The 23494-nt window shown below is 46.6% G+C and overlaps 1 protein-coding gene across 1 annotated transcript in view; it reads left to right on the top strand.

The window, feature by feature from the left end:
- The window catches only part of GRK3 (G protein-coupled receptor kinase 3), a 1092546-nt gene that overhangs the window by 1016027 nt on the left and 53025 nt on the right, over positions 1-23494 (top strand). Inside the window, exons 17-18 of the mRNA XM_069214703.1 lie at positions 3237-3332; positions 8563-8725. Of these exons, the coding sequence (XP_069070804.1) occupies positions 3237-3332; positions 8563-8725 (259 nt within the window). The remainder of the gene's footprint in view (positions 1-3236; positions 3333-8562; positions 8726-23494) is intronic.

Raw genomic sequence — 23494 nt, 5'->3', positions numbered from 1 at the left:
GCTTTAGATGCTTGGCATGTAGGGAAATTTTGTATATATCGAGGTGAATCTTATTATGACAATATTTTTGTAGGAGCGAGTGAGTGTAAACATACGTTTATTTTTAAGGCCAAATGGACATTCATGATGAACGGACTTGACCCTGTCATTCCAGGGGTATATTACATTTGTGGGTATAATGCCTATCATCGTCTTCCAAAGGGATGGTGGGGGAGATGTTATTTGGGTATAGTGTTCCCAAAAGTTTATCAACTGGATGACGTATCGATGATTCAAAAGACATCTGGATCCCATCGTATCCAGAAAAGAGAGACCGCAGCTGCTGTGGTAGGTGATATATTTGGAGCCATGATTCCTTCATTGGGAGTTGTGTTGAATTCCATCAAAATAAGAAAGTTGTCTACAATAGTGGATAACATGTTGACAAAGTTTTCAGGTGCTATAATCCTGATAGATGCTGAACTTGCAGCGGAAAGAGCCATGACTCTTCAAAATAGGCTTGCTTTAGACATTCTTTTAGCAAAGGATGGAGGTGTTTGCAAAATGCTTGGTACACGTCACTGTTGTACCTATATACCCGACAATAGTGTGAAAATTAAAACTATGCTTGCTAATCTAACAAAAGAGAGTGCAGATTTGAAGGAATTTAAAGAACCAGGAGTGTGGGAGAAGGTTGGAAAGGGACTTGCTTCAGTGGAACATTGGATTGGGGGAATTTGGAATGGAATATTATTGAAAATAATAGAAGGAATATTAATAGTAATAATTTGTGTGTTTGGAATTTGGGGAATAAAAAGGGGAATAATAATGATTATGGAAAGAATTAAAAGAAGAAAAGAGGAGAAAATTATGAAAAGAATGGCAGAAGAATATAAAGCGCAAACTAGGGGAACTAAAAGGAAAAGGGAACTGACAGAATTTTAATGGAATAAAATTTGTGGGCTTAATTTGTGTGATGACAAGTAGTCATCAGAGGAGGGATTGATGAAGCAGAATATGAAGGTCTTACATTTATTAATCGCATAAACGTAGTGTGAAATAATCATGTGTGACATTAACCGAACTAATAAAGATTGTACGGGGACAAAATGTGCCCTCAGAGTAGTTTGCCATCATTTATACGCGTGCTTTATATAACGTGGTGTATTAGAATTGCACTAATCTGACATAATCATAAACGTGTGCTACGATTTGCTTGTTTGAAATGCTTTAGCTTAGCATTACTTTAGCGGAGGCTTTGGCCTAGTTGCCCGGTCTCACGGTTTAGGTGCTCGTATTTTTCCACTGTGCTAATAAACGTGTATTTTGCTTGAAGCTGTACTTTTCCACAGAAACCGTTCACATGCTTATCTTAAAGTTTCGTGCCAGCCTGGCATATTTTCTCTTTAATTCAAGGTCGACTTGCAGGTGCGGACAATGGAGGCTCTGAAAGTGAGCTAATTGGTAGACAATGTTGCGATATGCGTACCCATCTCCAAGGATAATGTATGCTTAAGTAAAAGCTTGAGAACTGTCGTTTTTGATTGGACAATTTGAAGCTAACCTATGAACCCTCCAATGGAGACCCTACTGGATTCGGACTGTTGTCTATAAAACCCAGGTGCACGAGAGGAAACTAGAGCTCTCTATCATCGGACACTACACCATTTTGACTTCGTAGCTATTATGGCCCACTTTGCTGCGACGCCATTTTGAGAGACTTAGATGCTTTCTCAAATCGAGAGAAAGAGACTTTAAATGATTCTTGCCCTAGAGACTTTAACTTTGATTTGATCCCTTTGCATGAAGTAGTAGTTTTACCTTGCCGCCGTGAGGCAATTGCCCCGTTCACCCCTGCCCCTTTGCCCCGTCCCATGCTGATCGAAAATGGTACCCATGCTGATCGAGAAACGGTACCTGTGAGACGAAGACTTCCTTGTATGCTGATCGTAATTGGTAAATATGAAAGGAAATTGTACAATTGCATTGTGTTTCTTTTAGGTAACCAACTGCTGATTTTGATAAGATCCCTAGTTAGGAGTTTTCTAAATTAATGTTGCTAAATTGTTTTTGCATGAAGTCCCACATGCAGATGCTAATTTGAGGTTAGACGAGGATTCCATATGTCACACGATGCAATTTGAGATCTTGTTATGCTGACTAAATGTATGCAATTAGCTCATTACAGATTATCGTATTAGTGCTTTGCATTGCTATCATCGAATGCCTTGTGATTCAAATGCTACATAGATTACACTTGTTTCGCCGCTATGGACAGCTATTAATGTTCATTTATGTTTATCATTTGGTGTTGAGACACATCTATATTGTGCTAGCTTTGTTAATATAGGGAAATAAATTCACTAACTTTGCAATAAACTGGTGTGGTTATTCCTGACTGAAAGGTCAGGGTTCGCCGAAATGTATTCTGGATTAATTGTTAAGTGTTATGTTGATCAAGGTATTGCCTATGTCCGTTATTGATTATTGATTAGAGGAAATTGATTGATTGGGAGTACAGAGAGTTCCCACTAAGTCAAAAGATTCATCGGCCTAAAGAGCGTCCGAACACAGGTAAATTATTACTACGGACCGCTCTATCAAGTTTGAGTTGAGTAGCCTCAGGGGGTCTGCGGCATGCTCTTACAGGGATCACGCCAAATGGGAAACGTGTTTTTTTAAAGAACCACCTGTTTCGTAAAGGAACTCATTTTGTATCCTATACAGGTGGTTGCTAATAACAGCCCACTTTATTATTATTCATGAGATAGGTAGTTCTGTAAACCCCTGCCAAAGGGAATTATGGGATGTAAACTGTCAGTACTTGGGTTTCATTGCAAAATTACATGCAGTTCACAAACAGTGGCGCACAATTCACCACCAATGTTTGCAACCTGCCTCCACGTCCACGAGGCCTGATCGCTTTGTCAAAACCTCGGACACAGACACAATGCTGTCGTAGAGAAACATTCAAAAGGCATGCTTTAGAAGCTTTGATTAAATGCTGTACATTTTTAGAAAATGTGAAAAAAAGAACTGCTCTTTCAACTCTCCTCTTACTTCCGTGCGCTGTTTGAAGGACGGCATTTTTTTTTTTAAATTAGAGACATATTTTTGTATAAAGTAGTGAGCGAAATATGTGCTGCTGGAGGGCGCAGTGATATCTGGCAAAAAAAGTAAAATACAATTCTAGTAAATGAAGCTTAACACTTTTGTATCAATCCAGTTAACCAATTTGATGACTTTTGGTTTTTCAGTATCCGCCGCCATTGATTCCGCCACGGGGAGAGGTCAATGCCGCTGATGCCTTTGATATTGGTTCATTCGATGAAGAGGACACCAAAGGCATCAAGGTACTTACTTTACTTCCGCACATTCAGTGCATTACATTTCATCTTGTAGCCCCTCAGCTTTTCATAGCGTGTTTTACATACAACATTAATTGTGTATTTAGAAAGATTCTCTTAAATACATAAAACACAGATTATTAATTAATATTGTCTAGAAGCACAAGTTTCGACCTTTGGCGAGATACTATGGTGTTTATCACCGAATTGATGGCGGGAATTGCATATTTCTTACTTTACTTAAAACCATTAGCTTGCAATTGTCAGCTTTATTTTAGCAATAAATCATGAAGCTCTATCACCTGTTACTAAAAAGCCAGCAATTCTGATTGAAATGCCTCAAATGCTGTTAAAAAAAGAATAGGTTTGTGTATGTTAGCTTTAAAGTTATCGCAATTGCTAACGTATGAACTGTCATTTGATTGTTAGTTTTGCAAACTAGTAATCTTCAATCTAATCTGTTTTGTAAGGTGCCTCATTTCTGGCTGCTGCAGAACTCCCTGAGGTACTGTGGTGCTAAAAGTATGCATACTACGAGATGATACAAAATGCAAACTAGACAGCACCCTGAGGCTACAGTCCTGCGCATTCGCAAAAATGACCTACCCTATTTCAGATGTACTCCCATGCAGTGCTTGATTTGTAAAGAAAAACGTGCCGGTGCCCAGATCTCTCCTCTGAAACACTCGGCTGCTGAAATTAAATGTGTGAGCACAGAGTACTGAGGCAGCATAATCCTGAAGCCATGTCGGGCCTCTTCAGTCCATTTACCGTCACTCTCTTCCCCCTTCAGCTCACACTTGCAGCTTTCTGCTCTCTCCCTTTGTGATGCGTTGCCGTTTTTTTTCTTCCTCTGTCTTTCCCAAATGTGTCTTTTGCTCGCAGTAAATGCTTGAGGCAGAAAAATAACTGCCGGTGCCCATCTCCGGAAACCACAGATTCAAATTAAGCACTGCTCCCATGGTGAGTAACAAAGTAGAATGTAAATTTGTGAGCACTACAAAAGTGTGCATTCCTGCTACTGGAAAAATGTTCACTCAAGAGGAATAAGATGAATGGTGTTTGCTTGGCAGCTTATGGTTTATCGAGCAGTGGGACAATAATTTGAATACATTCACATTGGTATCTCTTTTAGAAGTCAAGGGGCAATCAGACGTTGCTGCGCATAGGTTTAAAAAAATACCTTTTTGTCACTAAGGTCCTAGGGTTTTATCTGTTTTGAGCCCAAAAACCGAGAGCCAAGTACAACCCTCTACACTAAACTCAGTGTTTGGGTGGGGCGTAGAAACCCAGAGCTCAATGAAATATTTATTATCAATCAATGTCCAGTCAATACTTTTATTGAAAGAGGAAACACACTTTACTTCAGTTACATAATACAGCAATGTACATAAAATATCAGAAGGCAGCAATTTGTTGCACAGTCATTAGGATAGCAGTTAGTCTGTGAGGGAACTGGTGAATACTAGCAAGTGCTATTTCTCATGTTGGGATATTGCTCAATATTACTAATGAAAGCTAGGCACGACCCACTGCCCTCCTGGAAAAATGGTGTGTACCAAACTTTTGGGTCCCTCCTTTGGGTTACCCCTTCCAGAGGAAATATTGTAAGGTTAGAGGTTGGCACATAATAGTCTCACGTCACAGTTTTTCTTTCCTTGCTGTTCCCTTGCATTGTGCCTTAGTTTCTTAGTCCTGGCTTGATGGCAAGCTTGTACTGGCTGTGGTTTAGGGTCCTTCACTGCCCACAAAGAATAGATTCTCTATCTCAGCTTCAGCCCCACCAACACTGTTGATTTTTCCAGACCTGCCTATGATGTATAGGCACATGCTCCGATGAACGTGGTGGGATGAGAGAAACTGGCAAGATGGAGGCCACTCTTTGCCAGTGCTTCTAGGGAGCATGTAGGTTCTTGCTGGTGGTTCTTTCTTGGGCCCACACACAAAACCAGCCACCCATACCAAGTGAAGTGTCCACTTTGGGTTGCAGGCATGACCTTGTTAGACCTGGCATCCTTGGTGTGGTCTCCCCTGTCTTTTTTGGCTCTGCTTCTCATGTTTTGACTGTGTGGTGGACTGCGTTGTTGCTGATTTTGGTAATCTGGGCAGCTGACCAGTGCTAAAGTGCAAGTGCTCATGGCGTAAAATGTATGTGTAATTGGCTTTTCCATGATTGCCACATTTGATTTAATAGTAAGTCCCAAGTAGAATGCACTAAAGGTGCCCAGGGCCTGCAAATTAAATGCTACTAGTGGGTCTGCAGCACTGATTGTGTCTCGCACACGAGTAGCCCTGTAAACATGGGTCAGACCCGCCACTGCAGTGTCTATGTGTGCAGTTTTAAACTCCCCATTCTATTTGGCAAGTGTACCCACTTGCTAGGCCCAAACTGTCCCTTTTCATACATGTAAGGCACCCCTCAGGTAAGCCTTAGGTAGCCCCATGGGCAGGGAGAAGTGTATGTTAAAGGTGGGACATGTACTGCTGTCTTTTACATGTTCTAACAGGGAAATACTGCCAAATTCGGTTTTCACTATTGCAAGAGCTTTCTCTCCCATAGGGTAACATGGGGATTGCCTTGAAATATCTTTTAAGTGCAGTTTCCCTTTGGGATCAGATAGAGATATGGGGTTTGGGGTCTCTGAACTTAACATTTTAAAATATATCTTTTGGTAAAGTTGGTTTTTAGATTTTAAGTTTGAAAATGCCACTTTTAGAAAGTAGGCATTGTTTTACTTAACCATTCTGTGCCTCTGCCAGGCTTCTGAATACATGTCTGGGTCAGAATGACAGTTGGACTGTTTGTGAATTTGCTCTAGACAGTCACACAAAGGGAGCTGAGGTGTGTCCTGCATATGCTGATGGGTCTTCCTGGGCTAGAGTGGTGGCAAGAGCTTACACCTGCACCTGCAAACAGGGCTGTGCCCGCCCTCACACAGTACAGTCTCCAACCCTCTGGAGTGTGTCTGGGGCCAGGACATGAAGAGGCAGGGTCTTGTGTACTACAAAGACTTTCCTTTGATGTTTGCCTATTTCAAAGGCAGAAATGAGTATAAGTATTGGACTGCTGATCCCACTGTTTAAGAACATTTCTGGACTGAGGACATTCTGCTAGGGAGAAGAGCTGGATGTTTGAGGAGGATCTGCCACTCTGCCTCTTGCTTTGCTGTGCTGGCCTGCTGCTGCTTCTTCTGCCCTGGGAGTCGAAGGACTGGACTTTGCTATCTACATCCTGCTTTCCAAGATTCTCCAAGGACTTGAACTGAGCTTGCCTCCTGTTAGAAGTCTCAGGGACATCAAAGACTTAATCTACCAGCATCTGGGCTTTCTCACTGGGAGCCCTGACGTGCAAAGTGGTATCAAATCCAGTTCCTGGGCCCTTGAAAGTGAGTTGTGGTGAAAAACATCAACACTGGACACGTCCAGAACGGGCATGGTTCCCGACTCTGCACCGCTGCCTGCACCAAAGTTGTGGTAACTGGTGGAGTATGATGACCCCGACTGACCCCGCAGTCCTGAGGCCGCTGCAGCGCTTCTGAAGTCCTGTGACATCATGAGTACCGAGTGCTGTGTCACCGATGTCTGTGACACATGACTACACTGCAGCACCTGTGACCCAGAGAAGTCTTATTTTACTCAAATTAAATAGATAAAGATAATTTTTGACTCTTTTTTAAACTGTTGTGGAATACTTTTGTGGTGTTTTCACTGTGTGTGTGTGTACAAATACTTAACACATTGCCTCTGAGATAAGCCTGACTGCTCATGCCAAGCTACCAAGGTGGTGAGCAGGGGTTGTCTTAGGTGTGTGACTCCCTTACCCTGACTGAGGGCCTCTACCTGGACAGGGTGCAAACCACTGCCAACTTGAAACCCCATTTCTTCCACACAATAGCATTGAGTTTGATAATTATTAGGAAGCTGATGGAGGAGGGACACACACTACTGAGAGATTCCCATCTACTTTGTTGGGGTGATGGGGGATCTCAGTTTTCAGTTCATCCTTTGCTGCAATGCATGCACTGTAGGATGTGCAGCATGCCACATCTGTGCCATGTCTTTGGTCCTGCATTGTTATTGTTTTCATGAACCAAAAACCCAAAGTGGGAGATTGTTTTAGACAAACAAGAAAATAATGGCCCAAACCTATAGGGAGTATTCGCCCGGTATGTTGGGTCCATTGTTACTACTCTTTGCCTGGCATTACCATTCTTAATATTTGGACTTTGGTCAGATACAATAAGTATTGGTCACCTCACTCTAAAGAGGGCAGGGCTGTTGCCACTGTCATGTGAAGAACGTTTAGTGGATGGAGTGTCAGGTCAAGAGTTTGTGACAGCTAAGGCTCTACCAGCAAAAACACAGCAGTTTCTTCACCTCTAAATGGGTGGGGAACCAAAACGTTGTGGTCATGGGATCTGCATCTTTTTTTGACAGCTGCCTAGCATCCACCAACATCTAAGGTCCCACTTAACCAGTATATGTTTATGTTTCTGAAATAGCAGGCACAGTACATCATTTTCTAAACAGAGCTCTGTTTCATTGTCTATTTACAGTTGTCAATTAAGGTTTTCAAATTAGGTTTTCTGAAATTGAACATCCATACATTGAAATGGAATATGTTTTGAATTTTTGCATCAGTGTCAAAAAGTAGGAATCTTCATAGAAAAGTTAAAGTGGTTTATTCTACTTTTTGAATATCTATTAGCGGTGATTTATACTCACAGCTAAGAATACATTTGTCCAAATATAGAGTCAAATATTTGCTTTGTCCATGTAACAAAAACCAGCATGCAGTAAGATGGAAGATGGGAATCTGTTGGATGGTGAGAGCAAGAATCACAACTTTTGCCACAACGAGAATAGTTTATTTATAAACATCTTCATCAGTTTCAGAGCCATTACATAGCCATTAGATCAAAGGTTCTCACATTTAGTATTACAAGGACCTTAGCTAACATTTTAATGTTTTGGACAATAAACACACATAAATGTTGGAAAGTGTAATAGGATCCTCTAAACATTGCCTAATCTTAATTTGAACAGTTTTTGACAATGAAATAGAAGGCTAAACTAGACTATAGTTATCAGGCTTGTGCCTGGGATTTTTTTTTATGTATCAGCATAACAAGTATATTAGTCTACTGTGTTTTTTCTGTAACTCAATAGATGGCATTTCAGTGGTAGCAACAGACTAAATGTGATGTAAACTTCTCTTTATTTTTTTTTCCACTAGCTTCTTGACAGTGATCAAGAACTCTACAAGAACTTCCCATTAGTTATATCTGAGCGGTGGCAACAAGAGGTAGCAGAAACTGTTTATGAGGCAGTCAATGGAGACACAGACAAGGTGGAGTCTAGGAAGCGAGCTAAAAACAAGCAACTTGGTCATGAAGAAGGTACGTTTATGACAATTCACATGCAGGTAAATACACAGTTGCAAGAAAAAAATGACGAAGAAGCACCCAGCAGCACTAATTTTTCAAACATTACATAATATGATTTCTCCACATCTATGAGAGTGGCACTAAGCTAATACACATTTTCCTCTGCCTTCCTCAATACCCATAAACCCTGTATCAGGAATGACCATGTAAATCCAATTCTGGGTATAAACACCCAGCAGTAGCCTATGATGGCGTGCAGGTTGTCATGCACAGGGAGAGATGGAAGGTAAGAATGACAAAAAGTGCGGTATTTGGACATGTGAGATTACTGTAGACCACAAAATATTACCTTCTTGCCAGTTCTTCTCAGGACGTACGTAATGAGCAGTATCTTTGCACCATATAGGCTCAAGTGTACCGACAGCAACTGTAGTCTCAGACTTTGATTTAACATGCAGTTTCTCATATAAAATCGATGTAAATCATGATCCTCATGTAGAAGCCCAAGAGATGTCATCAACAACGGAGATCTTCTGAGCTCCCACTCACAGCAGTGAAATACCTTACACTAGGAGAGTGCCAACAACAGAAGTATAATGTGCTAACATACCATGAACCAAGCATAATGTGTGAAATATCCATTGCCCGTGGCCCAACGTAACAAAAAAAATAAAAGAGACCTGCTTGAGATATCTGATCACACCTCCCAAATACAGGCACTGAAGAAAGAGATAACTACCTTAAGGAGGAAAACCGACGATGGGGAGGGAAATTCTCACTGCCATACTATCTGGTAGAGTGGAGTGGAAAGAAGAACACAGTATGTGACTATTTCTGCAGGATTAGCTGTTGTTCGTGGTGCTGGAAGTCAAAACAACCAACTGATTCACAATAGAACATACACACAGGTTACCAAGCAGAACACCACAGCTAGGGGTGCTACCATAAGCCACTGCAGCTAGATTACTCAATTTCCTGGATAGAGTTGACATATTACACAAGGCAGGGCTGCATGGACTCCATCAGATGGGAGGGGCAATGTTAACATCTACCTAGACTATACCACAACAGTACAACTGCAACAAGAAGCCTTTATAAGGGATAAAAGACACCTAAAACAACTGGAGCCCCAATACATCATGTTCTTCCCCGCAAAACTCTGGATAATTTTGAAACATCTCATTATTTCAACACCACAGCAGAGGAGTGGGACTGGCTGGAAAGGCATTGATATCGAGTGATGGATCATAAGATCATGAATCCAGCTGAATGCTAGCGTGAATGGGAAATGTGCTATCCCGGCAGGGCTACAAGTGGACACACTACAATATTTGGGCAACCTACACAGAGCTACCACCGTCTTTAACTATACTAGGGGTGGATTTTAATATGTTACTAGATGCTTGGCTAGATAGATCCACTGCCAAACAGATATCCCAACTGCTAGCTGGGAAATTTTACTCCTTTATGCAAACACAGGGGATAGGGGAAATAATGAGGGCCACTGATACTGGGGGTACTAGTATCTTTGGGAGTGGAGAAATTCCAGCCCTTTATGCGTTGGACCCAAGGGGGTAGATTTACTAAAATTTGATGCAGTGCAACTCAGCAAGACAACTTGCTGCACTGCGTCAAATGAAGAGGGCAGGAATGTGCCATATCTTCTAAAATATGCGCATTCCTGCTCTCTCGCTCTTTCTTTCTCTCTCTGCGCTGGCACGCTAGTGGCTATCAAGTGCCAACACAGACATCCTTGCACCATGGTGCAAGGGTGTCTGCGTTGTAGGCAGGATTGTTTTTGTGCAGGAAGGGACAATTTCCTGCACAGAACTATCCTCAGTGGCATTTTCCTTTGTCTATGTGTGCTGTAACACATGTAGAAAGAGGAAAAAAACAGGAGAAATAAAGATTTCTCCTCTTTAACCCTCACATGGGAAGGTATAGCATTTTGATGCATTCCCAGGATTACTACTATTAGTTAATCTGGGAATGTATTAAAATGCATGGATGGATGTGTGAAAACACCCATACTCCAGCCAGTGCAGAGTAATGCAAGGCGGCAACTTGTACTGCCTTGCATTACTCCAGATTTACTATGCCACACAGAAACACTCAAGGTTGCTCTGCATGGCATAGTAAATCTCACTTAAGAAATTGCATTGCTCTTGCGTCAACTTGCATGGCAGGTGATGATGCAAGCCTTTAGTAAATCTACTGAGAGACAAGAAATGACTTGGGATATCAGTAATTGTGGGTCCGAATCCTGAAGAAATTTTTATTTTTGGGCCAGACTTTCATATGGAGATTTGTTTGCCTTTAGCAGATCTTATAATCGCAGCGGGGCCAGCAACTACTGTTAACTGTTGTCAGAATATTGGTCACCACATAGTCTTACTCTTGATTTTCTAGTTTTGCTTCCAACAATATAATGACTAAATGGAATGCAGCTTGACTTTCACTAAGTTGACAGGTCTAGCGACCAGGGCTCATCAGCGCACAGCAGCTACATTCTTAGATTAATTGTTCAATGTGGCTTATGCTACCCAGAAACTACGTTTTCATAGGCTTTGGAATCTGTGAGTTCCAGTCACATCCATGCAGGAGAAGCATTAATTCCCACTAAGACCACACAATCCCAAGATCGCTGTATCTAGGGACCTCTTATACAGCTGCTGAAGACAGGACCCTAGAAGAAAGGGTATGGGGGAATAGAAAACAACATTCAGTTTCACCACTGAGAAACTATCTGGAAAGATGGGTTAGGTATCAAATACATACAGCAAGTATTTCTTTCTTAAGTGACCTACCTGCAAGTGATATCTAGCCTACATATGTTCATTCCAGTTGAAGCTTTCCTGCTTACTGGCATGTTTCAGGTATAGAATTGTTGCAACACTCTAATGATTCCATTCTGGAAAAGACTCATAATGAAAGAGGATGCACCCTTGACTTGTAACCCATCGTGTGTGTGTATTCACTTGATAAGGCTCAGTATAATTTGAGCCCAAATGAGCAGCAGCTGGTCCACTCTTCAACACTAGTTTATTACTTGAGCACTAGTTTGTAAACAATGTTTTCATGCATTGGTTTCCAGCTTTTTTGTAACTTTTTATAGATCAAATGAGTATGTTCCAGCATATCACAATCTCATTACTATCCTAGACTCTTAGGTGGTCATTACAACCCTGGTGGACGGTGTTAAAGCGGCGGTAAGACTGCAAACAGGCCGGCGGAAAAAAAGGGAATTATGACCGTGGCGGAAACCGCCAACAAAGACAGCCACTTTAACACTCCGACCGCCATGGCGGTACAGACAAGCAGCGTGGCGGTCACCGCCAACAGACAGGCGGGAGACAAAGTACCACCCACAGTATCATAACCTACCAATCCGCCACCTTTTCCGGGCCGGATTCACCGTGGATAAAAACACGGCGGAAACAGCCATTTCAATGGGAAAACGCTCACCTCTAACACTCCACGAGGAAGGAGGGCACCATGGAGCCGGAACTCCAAATACTCCCTGCGATAGTCTTCCTGCTCCTGTACGATCATCATCAATGCCGGTGCCGAAGACAACGGTGAGTACTGCACCTACGACATAGGGAAGGGGGGAGGCAAAAGTCACGGACACACACACGCAACACCCCCACCCCGATCCTCACCCACTACAACACACACACCAATGCATATCCAAACATCACAGTAACAACCCCCAACCCCCCCGGAAGAATGCAAAGACAAAAGGAAATGAGTGCAACCATTGCAATATGAAAATACAGTAAGCTAATATATACAGATATATATACGCATTCAACAAAATATACATCACGATCAGTAGTGCAGGTATGCAGGTATGCACCATTCAACGTCCGTGGACCACTGGCCCCAAAATGCATGGGCGAGGCCCACACACGATACCTGAGCAAAACGGAGAGAACACTGCTGGGGCATCAGATTGAAATACAACAGGCACCTCAGGGGGAAGGGAAGGGGGGCACCTCAGCCGGATGACAGCACCACGCCAGATCCACGAGGAGGCTCCATGCCCATTGATGTATCCTGGGGAGTGCAAAGCCACAGTCTCTCAAGTCTCTACAGTGGGTGGGTTGCCCACTGGACCATCCTGGGGAGTGCAAAGCCACAGTCTCACAAGTCTCTATAGTGGGTGGTTTTCCCACTGCTGTATCCTGGGGAGTGCAAAGCCACAGTCTCACAAGTCTCTATAGTGGGTGGTTTTCCCACTGCTTTATCCTGGGGAGTGCAAAGCCACAGTCTCACAAGTCTCTATAGTGGGTGGTTTTCCCTATGCTGTATCCTGGGGAGTGCAAAGCCACAGTCTCACAAGTCTCTATAGTGGGTGGTTTTCCCACTGCTTTATCCTGGGGAGTGCAAAGCCACAGTCTCACAAGTCTCTAAAGTGGGTGGTTTTCCCACTGCTGTATCCTGGGGAGTGCAAAGCCACAGTCTCACAAGTCTCCATAGTGGGTGGTTTTCCCACTGCTTTATCCTGGGGAGTGCAAAGCCACAGTCTCACAAGTCTCCATAGTGGGTGGTTTCCCCACTGCTGTATCCTGGGGAGTGCAAAGCCACAGTCTCACAAGTCTCCATAGTGGGTGGTTTTCCCACTGCTGTATCCTGGGGAGTGCAAAGCCACAGTCTCACAAGTCTCTATAGTGGGTGGTTTTCCCACTGCTTTATCCTGGGGAGTGCAAAGCCACAGTCTCACAAGTCTCTATAGTGGGTGGTTTTCCCACTGCTTTATCCTGGGGAGTGCAAAGCCACAGTCTCACAAGTCTCTAAAGTGGGTGGTTTTCCCACTGCTGTATCCTGGGGAGTGCAAAGCCACAGTCTCACAAGTCTCTATAGTGGGTGGTTTTCCCACTGCTTTATCCTGGGGAGTGCAAAGCCACAGTCTCACAAGTCTTCATAGTGGGTGGTTTTCCCACTGCTTTATCCTTGGGAGTGCAAAGCCACAGTCTCACAAGTCTCTATAGTGGGTGGTTTTCCCACTGCTTTATCCTCGGGAGTGCAAAGCCACAGTCTCACAAGTCTCTATAGTGGGTGGTTTTCCCACTGCTTTATCCTGGGGAGTGCAAAGCCACAGTCTCTCAAGTGGATGACAGTCTCCACTGGTTCTGGAGGGGGACAGGTGCCCAGAGTGCTTCATCCTGCTAAGGACAGAGGTAGTGGATGGATCTCTCCACTGGTTCTGGAGGGGGACAGGTGCCCAGAGTGCTTCATCCTGTTAAGGACTGAGGTAGTGGATGCTGTTCTCCACTGGTTCTGGAGGGGGACATGTGCCCAGAGTGCTTCATCCTGCTAAGGACAGAGGTAGTGGATGCTGTTCTCCACTGGTTCTGGCGGGGGACAGGTGCCCAGAGTGCTTCATCCTATTAAGGACTGAGGTAGAGGATGCTGTTCTCCACTGGTTCTGGCGGGGGACAGGTGCCCAGAGTGCTTCATCCTGTTAAGGACTGAGGTAGTGGATGCTGTTCTCCACTGGTTCTGAAGGGGGACTGGTGCCCAGAGTGCATCACTCTCCCCATGACGGTCCCAGTCCTGTCACTGCCCCTGCCGCACATGGGCTACCGGTGCTTGAGTTGGCGGTGCTTGCCCTGTTCAGCAGTGCTTGCTATGGCGGTCTTTGCCCTGTTCAGCAGAGCTTGACTTTGCTGTCTCTGACCTGTTCAGCGGTGCTTGCCATGGTGGTCTTTGCCCTGTTCAGCGGTGCTTGCCATGGCGGTCTTTGCCCTGTTCAGCGGAGCTTGACTTTGCTGTCTCTGACCTGTTCAGTGGTGCTTGCCATGGCGGTCTTTGCCCTGTTCAGCGGCGCTTGACTTTGCTGTCTCTGACCTGTTCAGCGGTGTTTGCCATGGCGGTCCCTCATTGCCCAGCAGGGCTGTGACTGCCGGGGCCCTCCTGGGCACTGACTCTGGCGGTGGTCTCCTGACCAGTGACGATGGGACTGCCCCCCTGGGCACTGACTCTGGCAGTGGTCTCCTGACCAGTGACGATCGGGCTGCCCTCCTGGGCACTGACTCTGGCGGTAGTCTCCTGACCAGTGACGATTGGGCTGGCGGAGGCCTCCTGGGCAGCGGGGATGATGGCGGCCTTCTCCGCCGTGCTGCTCTTCCCAGACTTTGGCGCTTTCTTCTGCCCCTTCCCCACCTTGGGAGGAGTCACAGCTGAGTCAACACTCCCCCCGGGACCCTTGTGAGCGGCTTTGCCGGCTGGAGTCTTCCCCCTATCCCGTCGGGCACTGTCCAACTTCTGGTGCTTCACGGGGGGGACTGGCTGTGCTTTGGCTCCGTGTCACACTGGCTGCCCTGGTGCCCGGTGCACTCCACATACCTCTAACAGGCACCACTGGTACCGGAGATTTTTTGGCTGAGGTGCTAGTACGGGACCTATGAATTGGAGGGTGGGGGTGGTGGGAAAGAGGTCAACGTTGCTCAGGAAAAGTTTCTGACGAACACTGGGACGGGTAGCTGGAGGGGGTCTGGGAGTGGAGGAAGAGGAGGTGGTTGTAGGAGGTGTAACTTTTGATGATTTGGGTGCAGGTGAATGTTCTGGAGGCTGTCGTGAGGTGGATGGATGTTGGGTGTGTGTGTGCCCGCGTTTGTGTACTTTGGGAGGGGGAGTCACAGACACACTGGGAGAGGACACAGGGAACGTGTAAATGGTAGTGGGGGTGGTGAGTGCACGTGAGCGGGGTGTGGTGGTGGGTGTGCTGGTGCGAGTCCTAGTGGCTATAGTGGTGGTGCATGCAGGTGAGAGTGTAGATGACACTGGGAAGGAGGAGGGAAACGACGAGGAGGGGGACACAGTAGAGGAAGTGGATGTTGCTGTGTCTGTATGTGTGTGATGCTTGTGTGAGTGCCTGTGGGATGTGTGGTGCCTATGTTTGCCTGAGCTTCCCTTGTGTGTTGATGTGTGTGCAGGCTGGTCTGATGGTGTGCTTTGGATAGGCAGAGGTACAGGGGATTGGGTCTGGGTGGAGGACGTTGGAGGGGGAGGCTAGAGACAGGGACAATGGCTGCCATCAGTGCTGAGGCCAGAGATTGCAGTGTTCGATGACCAGAATGAATGCACCCTGGATGGCATTCACAATGGTAGACTGCCCAACAGTGAGTGACCTGAGGAGGTCAATGGCCTCCTCACTGAGGGCAGCAGAGGTGACAGGGGCAGGGGCTGAGGTGCCTGGGGCGAAGGTGATGCCCACCCTCCTGGGTGAGCGGGCACGGGGCGAAGGCTGAGGGGCTGCTGGGAGGGCGGTGCTGGTAGGGGGGGTGGTGGCTGTACCTGTAGAAGTGGGGGGCACAGATGTTGCCGCCACCACATGGGAGCTCCCATTGGAGGACGAGTCCGTGTCGCTGGTGGCTGATCCAGTGACTGCCGTGAAGCTCCCCTCACCCTCCGTCCCACTGGTGTATTCTGAGTCCGTGGTGTGGCCCTCCATGGCCATGTGGGATGCAGCCCCCTCGTGCTCCGGTGCCACTGTACCTCCGCCTGATGATGCTGATGCACAAAAGAACAGGGAGAGCACAAAAAGGGGGGGGGACAGAAGAAAGACAGGTTGAGTGCATGGCTTACCGCTACCATTGGCGGACAATACAGACACAGCAGCCCCCTGCACTACGCCGCTTTGTTGGGCTCTACAGATGCAGTTCTTGGGATATGGCCTACATGGCTATGGTGGACATCTGCACACATAGATGACACAGGGGCAAGTATTCCTGTACTTGGCACTCTACAGAGGTGGGGTGGAGTGCCACATGGCCTGCATTATGGAGGGGCCTAGCCTACGGAACTCGCCCTGGCCTAGGGAAACCCACAGCCCTCCTCCCCCACCCAGACCCCTCCACTGCGCGCAAAGTCAGCTGAATGAGAGTGTACTCACCCTCTTGTGTCTGCTGTGATGCCCTCAAGCGCCCATCCAACATAGGGTAGGCCACCGCCAGGATCCGGAACATCAGGGGGGTCATGGTGCGACGGGCACCCCTCCCATGTTGGGAGGCCATCCCCAGCTGAGCCTCCGCCGTCTTCTTGCTCCAGCGGCGAATGTCCTCCCATCTTTTACGGCAGTGGGTGCTCCGTCTCTGGTGGACCCCCAGGGTCCGGACGTCCTTGGCGATGGCACGCCAAATATCCTTCTTCTGGTGGGCGCTGACCTACATGACATGTACAGGGGAAGAAGAGTAGTCATTACCAACTGCACCGTCGAAGTGAGTGGCCCACATCCCTGCCCTTGCCATGTGGCACATGCATTCACAGTCCTTCATGCTCGCAGAACTCTGCCCCGTTCCTTCTTACAACCAGCCCTCTCCACCCAGGCATAGCCCATACAACTTGCACCCTATGTACTCACCTGTTTGTCTGGAGGACCGTAGAGTTGCGTGTACTGGGGGAGGACCCCATCCACGAGCTTCTCCAACTCCTGTGCAGTGAAGGCAGGGGCCCTTTCCCCAGACGCACGTGCCATTGTCTCTTCCAGACCGAGGTCACAGCAGCACTTGCAGAATAGGTCCTCTCCTGCCGAAGATCAGGTATCGAGTGATTCAACAGATAGAAAATGGCGGTCACGTCAGCGGCGGTGCGTATCATCACCGCCGGCGCACTTCGTCATTGGCTCCTGGGACCCAGAGGGTCCAATGTTAACCAATGCAGCATTGCGCAGCGGTCTTCGACCACCTACCGCGACGGTGTACAACGCCAGCCGCCATTTCAGGGGCCCACATGACTTCATTTTCAACTGCGTCACACATACCTAGGCCTGGACTCCACACTCTTACAGACAACTTTTTGGATTATGTTTTGTGTTCTGTGTAGCTGTGGGTACATACCTCCGAGTTGCTTGACTGTGTGGTCGCTTTTGTCCTTCCTAGGCACCGTCAGCTGGGACATGTGAGAAGATGGCGGAATCCTCCGGTGTACCGACCGCTGGTGGACCTGTTGACAATGGAGGAACGACATTTAATCATCACCTACAGGTTTGACCGTGCCACAATCCAGGAACTGTGTACCCAGTTGGAGCCAGACCTGATGTCAGCAATCCGCCATCCCACAGGAATCCCCCCTCAAGTGCAGGTGCTATCAGTGCTCCATTTCCTTGCAAGTGGGTCATTTCAAACAACAGTTGCCATGGCATCAGGGATGTCCCAGCCTATGTTTTCCAACGTGTTGTCCAGAGTGTTGTCTGCCCTGCTGAAACTCAAGAGGAGCTACATTGTTTTTCCTCAGGTGGAAGATTTGGCTACTGTTAAAGGTGACTTCTATGCCCTTGGACATATCCCTAACATCATAGGTGCCATTGATGGGACCCATGTAGCTCTGGTTCCCCCCCCCCACAGGAGTGAACAGGTGTACAGGAACCGGAAGAGTTATCATTCGATGAATGTACAGATGGTATGTTTGGCAGACCAGTACATCTCCCAGGTAAATGCTATGTTCCCTGGCTCAGTGCATGACGCCTACATCCTGCGGAATAGCAGCATCCCTTATGTGATGGGTCAACTCCAGAGGCACCGGGTGTGGCTATTAGGGGACTCTGGTTACCCCAACCTGTCATGGCTATTGACCCCAGTGAGGAATCCCAGGACAAGGGCAGAGGAACGCTACAATGAGGCCCATGGGCGGACTAGGAGGGTGATCGAACGCACCTTCGGCTTCCTGAAGGCCAGGTTCAGGTGCCTCCATATGACAGGTGGTTCCCTATTCTACTCACCAAGGAAGGTGTGCCAAATCATCATCGCCTGCTGTATGCTTCACAATCTTGCTTTGCGACGCCAGGTGCCTTTTCTGCAGGAGGATGGTCCAGATGACGGTGTTGTGACAGCTGTGGAGCCTGTGGACAGTGATGTGGAGGAAGCAGTGGAAGAAGACATTGACAACAGGGACTCAGTCATACAGCAATATTTCCAGTGACACATAGGTGAGAACACTTTCTTGTCTACTACAAGTACTTTCACACTTCTACCTCTATCCTGTCTGTCAATTTCAACCAGTATTTGGTAACTGAGTTGTACATTTCCATTACAGTTTCACAGGTGTGGTTACCAACGTCTGTCATCTGCTTGCATCCTTCATGGACTTGTGATGTGTGACATAGGTATATTGACATTACTATTGTGAACGGATTTTGTCACTGTCATTGCTAATACACATTTTCTAAATCACAGACTGACTCCAGATTGTTTAGTGGTTCAAGGGTGTTTATTGAAGTGCTAATTATTGGAGGGGGTGGTAAACTGGTGAGGGGTGATGGTGGAGGAATGTCCATGGCAGAGTCCAGTCTATTAGTCTCACAGGTGCACTGCCCATATGGGCATAGGAAGTGGAGCTGGGGCAGTTCCAGTATGGACAGGGTTACAAAGTGGGACAGTGGGATGACAATCAGGGTGGTCTTATTTCTTGGCGGGGATCTTGCCATCGTTCTCTGTCCTGTTCCTGGATCGTCGGGACCGCTTGCGGGTGGTTCTCCGTCTGCAGGGGGTGGGGTGCTGGTGTGGTGGTCCTGTGGCGGGGCGTCCTGTCCACTAGCACCGGCGGAGGTGGTGGGCAGTTCATCGTCCATGCTAGTGTCAGGGGCCCCTTGGAGTGCCACGGTGTCCCTCATGGTGTTCTGTATGTCCTTCAGCACCCCTACGATGGTGCCCAGGGCAGAGCTGATGGTTCTGAGTTCCTCCCTGAAGCCCAAATACTGGTCCTCCTGCAGGCACTGGGTCTCCTGAAACTTGGCCAGGACAGTAGCCATCGTCTCCTGGGAGTGGTGGTATGCTCCCATGATAGAGGAGAGGGCCTCGTGGAGCGTCGGTTCCCTTGGCCTGTCCGCCCCCTGTCGCACGGCAGCCCTCCCAGTTCCCCTGTGTTCCTGTGCCTCCGTCCCCTGGACCGTGTGCCCACTACCACTGTCCCCAGGTCCCTGTTGTTGTTGGGGTGGTGGGTTATCCTGGGTTCCCTGTAGTGGTGGACACACAGCTGATTGACGTGTCCTTGGTACGAAGGTATGGGCCCGCTGGGTGGGTGCTGTGCTGGTGTTTCCAGAGGGTGGACGGTCTGTGTTGGGCTGTGCCTGTGCGAGGGTAACCGACTGTCCCGAGGCTCACGATGGTCCGGGCTGGTCATCTGGATCCAGTTGCCCAGAGCTGCTGTCATCACTGTGGGCCTCTTCAGTGGGTGGGGTAGAGATGTCTGGACCCTCCTGTCTGGTGACGTGAGGTAGTGGTCCTGCAGGGGTGCAAAAGTATGATTATTGCATGTGTGTGTGTCATGGTGTGCAATGGGTAGGTGAGCGTGTACCCTAGTGCTAGCATTCCTGTGTGGGGGCTTGTGTGATGATGGTTGGGTGGGTGTTATGGGTATGTGCTGTGGGCATGCTTTAGTGAGGGGTGTCCATGCTTTGTTGTGTCATGCAGGGCTTGGTGTTGGGATGGGTGGTTTGTGTTATTTGTACATTAGTGAGGAGTTGGAGTGATAGGGGAGGGGGTGAGGGTGGGGGTGTGTGATAGCATGCAGGTAGGGTGGGGGATATGATAGTTAAGATTTGACTTACCAGTGTCCATTCCTCCACCGACTCCTCCGAGGCCCTCAGGATGCATAATGGTCAAGACCTGCTCCTCCCATGTTGTTAGTTGTGGGGGAGGAGGTGGTGGTCCGCCGCCAGTCCGCTGTACCGCGATGTTGTGCCTGGAGACCACGGAACGCACCTTCCCCCGTAGGTCGTTCCACCTCTTCCTGATGTCCTCCTGATTTCTTGGAAGCTGTCCCACTGCGTTGACACTGTCAACTATTCTTCGCCATAGCTCCATCTTCCTAGCTATTTAGGTGTGCTGCACCTGTGCTCCAAATAGCTGTGGCTCTACCCGTACGATTTCCTCCACCATGATCCTGAGCTCCTCCTCGGAGAACCTGGGGTGTCTTTGCCGTGCCATGGGGTGGTGTAGGTGATGTGTGGGGTGATGAGTGTGGTGATGTGCAGTGGTGTGTGGTGTTTTGTGCGTGGATGTTGTGTGGGTGATGGTGTTGTGTGCCTCTGTGTGGTGGGGTTGTCTATTCTGTGCTCTCTCTCTGGCCTTCTTTCAGATTTTTTGGTCGTAGGGGTTTGTGGGTGATGTTGGTGTGTGTTTTATATTGTGTTGAGAGTGTGGAAGTGGTGTTTGTATGTGTATCAGGTGTGTGTAATTCGAATTGTCCAATGTGCTGGTGTTTTGGAGATGTGTGTGTATTTTGAGCGCGGCGGTGTGTACCGCCAATGGAATACCGCGGTTGAAAGACCGCCGCGTGGATTAGTGGGTCGTGATAGCATGGGCGTATTCATGTTGGCGTGACAGTGGGGGTTTTGTTATCGCCAGTTTATCACTGACCTTTGGTGTGGCGGACTTGTGTGGGTGTCTGAATTTCCGCGGATTCCGAGATGTGGGTCATAATAGCTGTGGTGGATTTCCACGGCCGTGGCGGTGTATTGGCGGTCTTCTGCACGGCGGTAAGGCGCTGTTACCGCCAATGTTGTAATGACCCCCTTAATTCTGTATCAGTAATATGTCTTTCAAATTAAAACTGTAGTTTTTCATTGTAGTATGGATGTCTTCTTCATGGTTAGCAGAAAATATTTATCAGCCCAATATCCTCTGCCAAATATCTAAAGCAAGGAGTGTATGATAATGTGATCCAAAAGTATTTGATATGTTTTAATATAAATCACATGTACAGTGCACTTTCCTAAACCCTAAACCAAATTTATATCAGTATCCTAAAGTAATTGAAAAAGATACTGACATATTCAGCACTGTATTTTTATATTTCAGATAGACTTTGTAGTTTTTCTGTCTTTCATTCCCACCATTATGTATGCCCTCACTTGATTGTACATCCAAATGATTCTTTATTATAAATATTTCATCCAGTCGTGTATGTTATCTTTATTTTAGGTTTCCTATTTCTGTGCTGCTTTAAATTTAATGCATGTGGCTCTAGAAACTCTGGAAGGTATCATAGGGGTACTAAAGCTATGTTTATAAGTAGCAAGTTTAGCTCCATATTCCACTTTTATATTTTTAAAAAGTGAAAAACTATATACAGTTATATTTTAGTTGATTTTTCTAAACATTTCCAGGCTAGACAGGTGCCTTACAGAAAGGTATACTGTAACAAATTTAAATTGTTTCTAGTATTCAAGGAATGATCCTCAAATAAGCAGATACAAGTGTGTGGAAAACTGCAAGAGTTCTTGGATTGAACAGATCTGTATCCATGGAGAAATTATTAAAGAACCTGTCTTATACACCATAGCGCTACTCTCCTACTGGGTCAAAGCAGCACTTCATATCTGCTCTAATTCCATCAATGTGTGTGTGAGCAATTGAGTAAGTGGTTGACTGGGTTTTGCGCCCTGGTCAAGCAGCAACCACAATACTAGGCAAAGTAAGGCAACAGCACACCCCAGAGAAGTCAGGCTTAACTTGAAGTCAATGTATAAAGTATTTCTGCCTTAAACAATAAAACAGTGAAAACACCACACAAAAGATCCCACACCATGGTAGAAAAAGAAAGCTGAATGTAACAAATAAACAAGAAGAACACAATAAAAACCCAATCTTAGAACCAAGTTATGAATTTGAGATAAACTACTATATAGTGCCTAACAGAAAAATGTACGAACTGTAGCTCTCTGGTCGTGTGGGACTGGGTCAAAGTCAAATGCTCAGGTTGAATGTAATGGAGCACGAGTCGGATACAGTCCCAGATTAGTTCTGCTGAAAATTTACCTTCTCAAGATTTATGTTAAGATTCACATTCGCATTGGAGAGGATTGTGAGAACATTGTGGGCAGCAGCCGGCGTGGTGCAAATAGCAGGCTGGGCTTCATAGATGGGCAGGTTAGAATTTTGCGTTGGTAGTTACCTGTAGGCTGTTGATGCTGCTGTGTGAAGAGACCAGCTTGTGCTGGATTTTGCTGTGAGTGGTGCAGTTCTGGTGTGAAAAGCCACATTCACAGTTGTGAAGAGACCAAAAACTTTATTTAAAGAGCCCGTGAGTCACACCAAGGATCCAGGACCTGAGAAGCTGCACTTGAGGGTCAGGAACTTGCTCAAGACGGGTGCAGGAGCTACTGGGGTGCTTTTTATTTCCCTGATGTTCACTTCAGGAGGCCACAAGTCTAGCCCTTGGAGTACTGCTGGTCACCAATGCACGTAGACTTTTCCTGGACGATGCCGAATTTAAAAAAAGACTGGTCCCCGATTGCATGGTGCTGCACTAGTGACTGGTTGATCCTCCTTATTAACACAGCCAAGCACATTTCTGATGCCATGCTCATAAAAATTAAAGCCAATGGAGATTTCTTGAACACTCAAGTAAAAATAACTATCTTCAAGAAAAAAACTGGAGGAGATAAACGAAGATTACAGAGCATAAAGATTTCCTGAAGCAGAGCAAAATCACAAAACTTAAAAAAATATATCAATAGGTTTTCTCATGAACGTTTGTATCTATGCATTAGGGACAGCTACAAACAACAGGATCCCACTGCCCAAAATTCACAAACGAGTGACTCATGGTCCTCAAAGTCTAAATCAGAGAGTTGGTCCAGTGAAGTTTCCAGTACTAGCACATGGGGCAATAAAAGAACAAGGAAAGGTATGGGTAATCGGGCACCACATTTCCAACCCCCATCCCTATTGCAACAAATGTACTACTGGCAGATCCCATATGGACAACATCCTTATGGACCACCTCCATCGGGACCCCCAGTGGCCCCCTTATTCCAACCCAGTGCCTATTTTT

This window comes from Pleurodeles waltl, chromosome 11 (assembly GCF_031143425.1).
Source record: "Pleurodeles waltl isolate 20211129_DDA chromosome 11, aPleWal1.hap1.20221129, whole genome shotgun sequence".
In the NCBI taxonomy this organism is placed as follows: Eukaryota; Metazoa; Chordata; class Amphibia; order Caudata; family Salamandridae; genus Pleurodeles; species Pleurodeles waltl.
The sequence above is the reverse complement of the archived record's forward strand: the minus strand, read 5'-3'. Positions and strand labels throughout refer to the sequence as shown.